The 9037-nt window shown below is 43.2% G+C and overlaps 1 protein-coding gene across 1 annotated transcript in view; it reads left to right on the plus strand.

The window, feature by feature from the left end:
• LOC125021068 (polypeptide N-acetylgalactosaminyltransferase 10-like) overlaps positions 1-7551 on the plus strand; it is a 94244-nt gene extending 86693 nt beyond the window's left edge. The window contains exon 12 of the mRNA XM_047606888.1: positions 1984-7551. Coding sequence (XP_047462844.1) covers positions 1984-2148 — 165 coding nt within the window. The 3' untranslated portion in view covers positions 2149-7551. The remainder of the gene's footprint in view (positions 1-1983) is intronic.
• Positions 7552-9037: the final 1486 nt, after the last annotated feature.

Consider the following 9037-nt stretch of genomic DNA (forward strand, 5'->3'; position numbering starts at 1 on the left):
CTCACTAAAACCTCGTAGCGCTGATTAATAAATCTCAGATGAAAGCGGTTGTAATATGTGGCCCAAGGTCCACTTGTCGGAGTCGAGTGAAGTATTTAATATAAAACTTAAACGCAGCTGTGGCGTGAAATGAGCCTGCACTGTTTTGCTTAGCTTAGCCCATTGCTTTTTCCCAGCTAATATTGAAGTTTGTCATTATTCATGATATTCATGAACATCAATATGTATATTCAGCCTCCACCACTTCGAACCTTGAGTTCCGCTAAACTTTACAGTCTATATATACTTTTCATACCCTTAATATAAAGTGCCACACCCCTTCATTTTTTTTTCTTCATTTCTCCATAAAAATTACTTGAAACATCAGCAGATTTTCAGTGAGGTGGAAGAGTACCTGAACCTTTGTGTCTGGTGTGACCCCATTGTGCAGCAGCACTGAACTTAACCTGTGATCGGCGGTTCTTAACCCATTTCTCAGTACAGAACCACTACAGTTCTGAGATGTTGGTGGGTTTATTCACATGAACTGCTTGTTTAAGGTCCTTCCAAACTCTGAAGAAATTGTTCCATAACCTTTTCCGTAACCTGAATCGTAAACTCGGAATCATACACTTCCACAAACTGTGACTGTGACAAATCCCTCGTGTTTTTTTTTTTTTTTTTGACAAAACGGGTCCCTGAACAACACCCAAGTGTCATTATATTTATTGGAAACACTTCTTAACAGATGGGCTCTAATTAGGCCTTGAAATTAACTTTGTGGAGGACAAATAATTTCATCTGTTTGATTGGGTTCTCTGTCTGCTTTCATGGCTTGTGTGAAAATCCACTGACGTATCTCCACATCCTGTTCAAACTTACCCAAATAAACCAAGGATACAAGTGGCGCCATCTTGTGAGTTTGGAGTCAGAGTCTGAGAGTGGAGCCACGTTATTGATGACGTGTCCACACTTAATACTGCGCTCTGCTCGACTTCCATCAGTTACAATATTGGGTTATACGCTCCACTTGTTTATTTGTATTTACCAATCTATCACATATTTGGGAGTTACAGCAAAGAAATATTAACATAACAAGGAGAAACGCAATATGGGAGGCCATCTGTGACAAGGTCGACGACGTGGGGAAAACGAGAAGAACCCTGAATGAAATTAAGAAAAGATGGAAGAAGGACAAAGGAAAAAAATCACTCATAATAAAACCTCAGCAGATGAAACAGGTGGCTCCAAAATAGCATCGCTGGATAGGTGATGTGTCTCAATTATTTTTGCTTATGTCTTTCCAAAAATGTTGACGCGAGCAGAACAGATTTGTTCTCTCCGTTGACTTCCACCTACGCCTTCTCCTCAAAAACAATGATCCCACAATGACCTGTTCCTGGTTAGACTTTCAAACGCGCTAAATACAGGCGCAAAACCAGTCACCGCATTCAGATTCACACTGTGTGCTAAATTATCTATTTTGCATCTTCTCAGCCCTGTCAGAAACGCCCATATCAGTATTAAGCCAAACACACTAAATGGACTGTGCGTACTATTTTGTCTGTTTGAGAGATGCAACCCTCATTGTGCCCCCTTAGATCAGCTTCGTCATCAGTTTGTATGTGTAATGACGTTTGTTTATGTTTTTGCATGCACAAACCTTTAGTAAGTCAGGCCCTTAGTTTGGCCCAAGTCCATTCTACTAACATGGAGGGGGTGGAGCTTATGACCTGTGTTACAGCTAACCACCAGGGGGAGCTCTTCTTGCTTTGGCTTCACTTTTGTCGAGTTGCCTGGGTGTCCACTTTTCTTACTGTCTAGGGGTCTGGGCTGTAGTGATAACCTGTTAGCTTTCTAAAACTTATATTACCCCAATGCCAGAAGAAACTCCAGTAATTACAGCTTTCTCAGCTTTCAACTTATATAACAGATGAATTGTAATCAATAAAAATGAATATACTCAACATGATCTCCTTGTTTCTGTCCCTCTTCATCCTTCAGGATAAGAGTCTGTATCACCCCGTCAGCAACAGCTGCATCGACAGCAACCCCAGCGAGCGGAGGATCTTCATGAACACGTGTGACTCCTCCTCCCTCAGCCAGCAGTGGGTGTTTGAGAGGACCAACGCCACCGTGCTGGAGCACTTTAACCAGGGCGCCAACTGAGGCCCTGCAGCATCCGAGAGGGAAAGACTCACGAAAAAGGGTGGAGCTGCTGCAGATGTGGGCGTTTCCTTGTTTACCTGGCGCTGAGGTGACGGCTGTTTCTCTTTGGGGTGCTTTGAAGGAAGTGACCACCGTGCGGAAAGGTGGTTTAAACACGTCGGACTGAGCTGAGCTCTGACTGACGGGTTTGTGTTTAAAAGTGACTTTGTGTGAGATGTATTCGTTCTGTCACAGTGGTGCCGTGGCAACGGGTCCGTCTCGACTCCTGATTTTCTTTGTGATTGATAATCCCGACGTTCCTCTTCATTTCTTCTGTTTATTTAGGCCTTCCCCCGCCTTTATCTGTTGCCTTTCATTTCCTCTTGCGTTTTTTTGTCTGTTTTCTCCCTCTGTCTATGTGTCTTTTATTCTCAAACTCCACCTCTGCCTTCGGTCTCTCCCGGTCAGCCTCTGCCATCATGTCCATCTCTATCTGCCTGCTTGACTGCACCTTTGCTCACCTCTTCCGTTCTCCCTCTCAAATCCCCTTATGTCTCTGCAGCTCTGACAACCTCCCTTGGGGTTGTGCAAAGAGGGGAGGGGGGACGGGGGGGGGGCTTGGCTCCCGCTGAGCCAAAGTCATCTTGACACCTGGGTGAAGCCAGGCAGAACCACTCTGAAAATCACCTGGCGAATTGATTCTCCTTTACAATGCTCATCCACCCTTTGTTCTCCCGCTCATCCCCCCCTCTCGCATCCCTCCCCCTCCCCCTCTTGGCTGGTAGCTTCTCCCAGAGCCGCTTCGAACGTAGACAGCGGAGCGTAGAGAGGCCGCCACCTTTTTGCACGCGACTAGCTCTTTATCCTCGTCTTTCCTCGCTGTATTTATCGATGAGTCCTTCGCAGATTTGTCACTGTGCCACGTTCTTCTTCTACTCCTCAAAGGCGAGCGCTGCCTAAAAGCCAGAGTCCGTGCCTGCCGACTCCTGCTGAGTAATGGCCCAGTCAGACCGGATTTGGCTTCCAGGTGTGAGCAAACTGACCTCAGCAATCACGACTCCGACCCGCAAATTGACAGGACTCAAAAAAAAAAGTCCAGGGAATGGCCCCGTAGTGTCTGTTCCCGCCCCATACGTTATTCCCCCTGCTTTTCGCCGCAGTACGCGTTTCCCAGGCAGGACTCCGCTCTGACTGCGCCGCGTGACCTTGTTTGCCGTCACGCTGGTGATGTTTGGCCCCCGGCTCTCTCTGCTGCCTCCGGGCCAGTCACCGGAACGACCTCGTCACAGACGGAGCGAGCGTAGAGGGTCACGTCGCGGGGAAGCGCCGCGAACGGACGCCCGCCTGGCTCGCTGCACGAGTGGCGGCGTGACTGGCAGCAGGGCCGCGCGATTGGCCGAGCGGACGCGTTGCCCCGGTGACCGGTTCGAGCAGGAGGAGAGACGATTTACTCTGGATAGGCTCGCCAAGGTAGCTCCAGGACTGAGACGAACGTGAGGGTTTCAAATGCATAAAGCACTTATGGAATGATAAACTTGAATGAAAACTTAGTGCCTTGTTGGAAGAGGATTAGATGCAGTAGGAGTGTGTATTTGTAGAAAGTGTGTGTGTGCGTGCGTGTGTGTGTTTGTGTGTGGGGTGCAAAAAAAGAAAACGTCCAGAGCAACGTAGGGAACAGTTCAATCAAACCAGGAAGTGGCTTCTTTTGAGAGTCATTGAGAAGACTTCTCCCGAGTCTCTCGGAATCAAACGTGAACTGGCCTCCGGTGCAGGACCCTGAACGCACCGCCGGCTTTGTGATTCTTTGCGAACACGCATCTAACTGCTGGCTGTGAATAGAGCTAAAGAGACTTGTCTTTCTTTTCCACCATAGAAGCCCTACGAAGACCTTTGTTGTATTTTAATCACGACATGATGCTGTGTTGACTTTTGTTCCTCACCCGTTCGATCCAAAGTACTTCAATGAGAAAGGAAACTACTGTTGTCGTTGTTTTTACCTTCCATTTTAATGAATCCCCCCCTTTTTTTATTATTATTATTAAATGCTCTTTGGTCTTTTGGTTTAATTCTGTGGTTCAGCTGATGGTGACTTCCTTTGAGTCCCTGTCTGACATGACTTTGTGGGATGTTCTGGTCTGTCGCCTGCACCCGTTCTCTCTAATCCGACTCCGTGAAGCGGCAGCAACGTGGAGCGTGTGCCACTTTAATTCCCACGAGCACCAGGTAAAAAAAAAAAAAAACAACACTGAGCGACAGTTCGGCTGCAAAACACAGACGTTTGGATTCGATTTCTTGCTCACAAACAAACATAATGACAAATTGTTTCATTGCAAACCAAAGTGATAACGAATAAAATGTTGCGCATTTAGTCCAGTTTTAAAACACCTTTTCCACCCTGAACAACGAAGGCACTGGTTTTTATATATTTTGGCGTCGGGCTACACACCTGGATGTCAGACGTCAGATGACTCAGAGCTGCTTCAGCCCACACAGTCACCAGATTTCCACGAGACGACCTAACGGGACCAAGCTGAACCCTTTGAACCCTCATCAGCCGTTTCCTGCAGCCCTTCTTTTCTTTTCCCTTCTAATCTAATCATGCATATCGCTAATAGGTGAAGTCCTGTTTGGATCAGTGGTGTAATCGGGGGCCGATCATGTGACAGACTATTTAACGCCATTTAACACTGTATTTGGTTTGCAGTGGGGGTCGATACACAAGGCAGCGTTTTGGGTTGAAATGAGACGATGGTTCTAAGTGCAGAGAGTTATTAAGTGTTACCTGGTGCACCTGTCAGTGTTTCCTCCCGTCCCATCCTGCAGAACAGCTTCGTAGCATCTGGTGCGTCCTGAGTCTGTCGAGACCAACTACCACCTAAATGTTTGACGAAAAGCAATCATAATAAGTGCTCTGTTTCCTCACCTCCTCTACTTCTGTCTTAGTTCGTCCCACCTGGAATGCAAAAAGAGGAGGCATGAAGGAGAGCGTTTAACATAAATACGTCTTTCAAAGCGACACAGACGTGTAGCCGCATCATCGTCTGTTGCTCTGTTCTAGCGTTTTATTACGCGCTGTAATTACTTTTAATCAAGTTGACAACGCTGTAAAATATTCTAGGGGCCCCTTTTAGATGCCACAGGCGCAATTAAAAATAAATTAAAAAAGAAATCTGCACTCCCTTCACCTATCAACGGGCGTTTTATGGGCTTTGAAAGACTACTCGCTGAGATCATTCACAGGTTACAGCCGGGAGGAGAGAGCTCTTTGTTTTTTCACCAGACAAGCCTCCATACAGCCGCTGACGAGGACAGAGGAGCGTTTAGGAGCTAAAGAGGGAGAACTGTGCGCAAACAACAGCAGACAAAACATAATCTTGTTTCCTCTCAGCTGGATGTTTCAACAGGTGTTTTTTTTTTTTACCGCCAACGTGTCAGGTAGCATAAATATAAAAGGCGGTTTGGTGGTTGAAAGGTTCATAGTTCCCAAAAACATTTATTCATGCAGCATTATTAGAACTATTTAGTTCATTGGGGAAAACTGAGTTACTACAAAGTATAATAAGTTGACTTTAATTTAAAAAAAGTGCAAACTCATTGTCTTAATTGTGACGTAGTTAAGGTAACTTAACTAATAGTCACTTGTTTATCTTGATCATGCTGCACTCACATAAACTTAAATACATTAGATAACAGTAAATTATATATTAAGAGCGTTCGTTATCAAATCAATGGAGTTCTGATGACGATTTCTTCGAAAGTAAATTTAACATAATATTCATAAGCTGAGAAAGTGTTAAGTTTTACTCGTCCATCATATTAAGGTCAACTTAACGTAATCTTCTTGACGCTGACACATCCCGTTTAACAGCATTGACCCCAAACACACAATGAATGAAGAGCACTCAATAGATTAAAGGCAGGGTACGTCATTTTTTCCCCCATAATAGTCTGTCAGCATATTGTAATTGAAGTATTATGAGAAAACACTTGATTTCTGTGCCTCCTCCTGGCTGCGTTTAAAGGCTTTATAAGAATCATCCCATATGGAAGTTTTCTACCAATCACATAATTTTACAGAGTATCTCTATTTTGAGTGTCCCTATTGGTTAGTGTTGCGCTTTCACGTCCCATTGCTAGCGAGTAACTACCATAAATTCAGTTTGTTGACGATAGAAAGGCAAAGCACTTTACCTGGGACTCAGCCGAGGTGTATAACTGAATAATTGCTCCACTGACATGCACGTTCACGGGGAGGAGGAGGAAGCAGAACTGCGGTGCATAAAAAAAAAACCTTTAACTCGATTTAAATGCTGAATAATGCATTTAACAGGAGACACAATGGGAGTCTCTGCTGCATATTTTGAATGAAACCTTAGCTCAAACAATTGAACTATAAAACCGCATACTTGAGAAACATTAACTGACCTACACCTATAAGCAGTTTTAGAGGGATGGTTTTGTTTCCCAGTCCAAGTATGACTGACTGAATGAATCTGAATGTGTTTTCCATGCATTTTGGGTAATGCAAGCGAAGAGCATACATAAGAGGTCTCTAACATGGTCTAGTGCGACGGCAGTGGAGATGGGTCTCGACGTTGGCTTTTGGACACGGTGATAAAGAACTGTTCTGTGCGACCGGGTCCAGGGGATTAGGAGAAAACTAGATAATCCTGATTTTTATGAACCTCTGTGCCATTATGCACAGTCTCTCTGCCGAGCAGCCATTTACACAAGAACAGAAAAATCAATCAGCTTTCACCGAAGAGATGTAATAGAAATCTCTTAATGGAGACATTCCCAAGATGCTGCTGCCTGTATCCGTTGAATCAACATTTATTAAACTGAAGCTTTTTTTTTTTGTTTTTATCAGTACATTATACCTTTTTAATTACATGTAAATTCTGTTTATTACAGTCAATTGTGCAGACAGTTTACATTTATTTAATTACAGCTTTCATCCATAATGGTAAAATATTAAAAGGTTTGATTTATTTTTTTTTTTCCCCCACCATCGTTTCTTTTGTTAAATAAATCAAATTAAATTTTTAAGTGGTGTTTACCCCCCCAACCCCCATCACATTCCCATGATGTTATGGTCGGTTACTAAAAGTTGCAGAGCAATGTCAAAGAATCTTATTTTATAAGAGCAACAGGTTTTTAACGTCTCCGGCCAGCATCGGCCCATCACACGATGTCATGTACCTGTGTGAATTTTGATGTGTAGGGAAGTGTACATTTTCTATCTAAAAAAAAAAATAACAATAATAATAAAAAAAGAAGAAAAATATCCAATATTTTTTTCTACTGACATTGCAGCTGTAAAGGTGTATTTAGGTATTTAACAAACTGTACAATTAAACTGGAATTGTATGATATTTTTGCTGAGAATTGTAAAATAAAAAGGATTCTATATTTGGATGAAAATCTGTCTCCGTGGTGATAAATTGAAAACAAAGCTGACGAAAACACCGCAAAGACACATCGGCCATGAATTTGGTTGCTACCACCACATTCACCACGCCTCATAGAAGACAGGTGAGGAAACCAGTGGGTGAAACTAGCAGAGAGTACTGCAATGCACTACCCCAATACACACTCATCTGAAAAGGCACCCCCCTAATGCTAGTAGAGGAACGGTCCAAATCCTCTGGACAGCAGTCTGTTAACAATTTCACCGAACGTCCTGTGTATCGGAGAGGAGTCTGCACATCAACAATGTGATGGTGAATATCAATGTGAAAGTTATTAGACCTTGAGCTGCAGTGTACGAAGAGGAAAGCTTCAGAGAAATGTTACATTTTCTGAGCGCGCTACACTATCCTGTCTTACGACACATTGTAGAGTACCGTTAAATGCTATTGATGGTGCTGAGCTGCAGCCTGTTTTTATACAGTCTATACATATCTGCAGCTCACAGTATGTAGGTAAGAACCAGGACCTAAGACAATTTTTAAAAAAAACAAGAGTGGGGTTTCATGCAAAGAATAAGAATAAGGCAAGTTTTAAAAAGGTCAAGAATATAGATTTCGTTGTTACAAAGCATTACTTTCTACTGTGTTTTTGACGTCATCAGCGACTAGTCAGTGTTCACTTTCATCACATAAATCGACTTCAAACAAAAAGAACAGAAAAGAAAAGAAAAATGTGAAACATGCAACCCCTTATTCCGTGCAGATGTATATTTTGTGTGTATCGTTTGAAATGCGTCATCCATCATGATGAAATCCTGGGAGGTAATCTCGACACGATGCACTTAACAGGAGGTCCAGCTTCACCGTTCAGGAGACGGAAGGTGGGGAAACATACGAGAGAATATGCAAAAAGTCCACCAGCAACTGCGAGTAGGTGGACGACGAGTCACAACGTTTTTTTTTTTTTTCATGTGGACGGTGATTTATTTGAAATAGATATGTACTACAAAACTGTCAAATCCTGTTTTTCGCCATCTGAATCTGGCAATACAACCCCACTCTGTAAAGCCTCCGATTTAAGAGCTAAATGTGTGATATTGAACGTATAGAAATACACAGTTTTTGAAGTCAGACAACCTCCTCCGTCCTAAGATTCTGGATTCAGATCGGTCATCGCCCTTCGATTGATTTTTACCTTTCCTTTTCAGATTGTTTATCCTTGGCTGAGATTGACCTGTCAGTAGTGAGTGGTGCCTTCATGTGTTTACACTAGCGCTGTGTGGATCGATACTGAAATAGCGATACTTCCGATACTAGGTCTTTTAAAATCTATGCCCAAATCAAAATATCGATACTTTTGATACTTTGGGAATTTGGGGTAATGTAGTAAAACCGTGGAAAGTAACTAAATTATTGAGTTGTGGCGACACAACAAACCTTGTGAAACACATCAGGTGAAACGACAACACAGGATACAATGCATTTATGATGAGGAGGAC

Source organism: Mugil cephalus, chromosome 15 (assembly GCF_022458985.1).
Source record: "Mugil cephalus isolate CIBA_MC_2020 chromosome 15, CIBA_Mcephalus_1.1, whole genome shotgun sequence".
In the NCBI taxonomy this organism is placed as follows: Eukaryota; Metazoa; Chordata; class Actinopteri; order Mugiliformes; family Mugilidae; genus Mugil; species Mugil cephalus.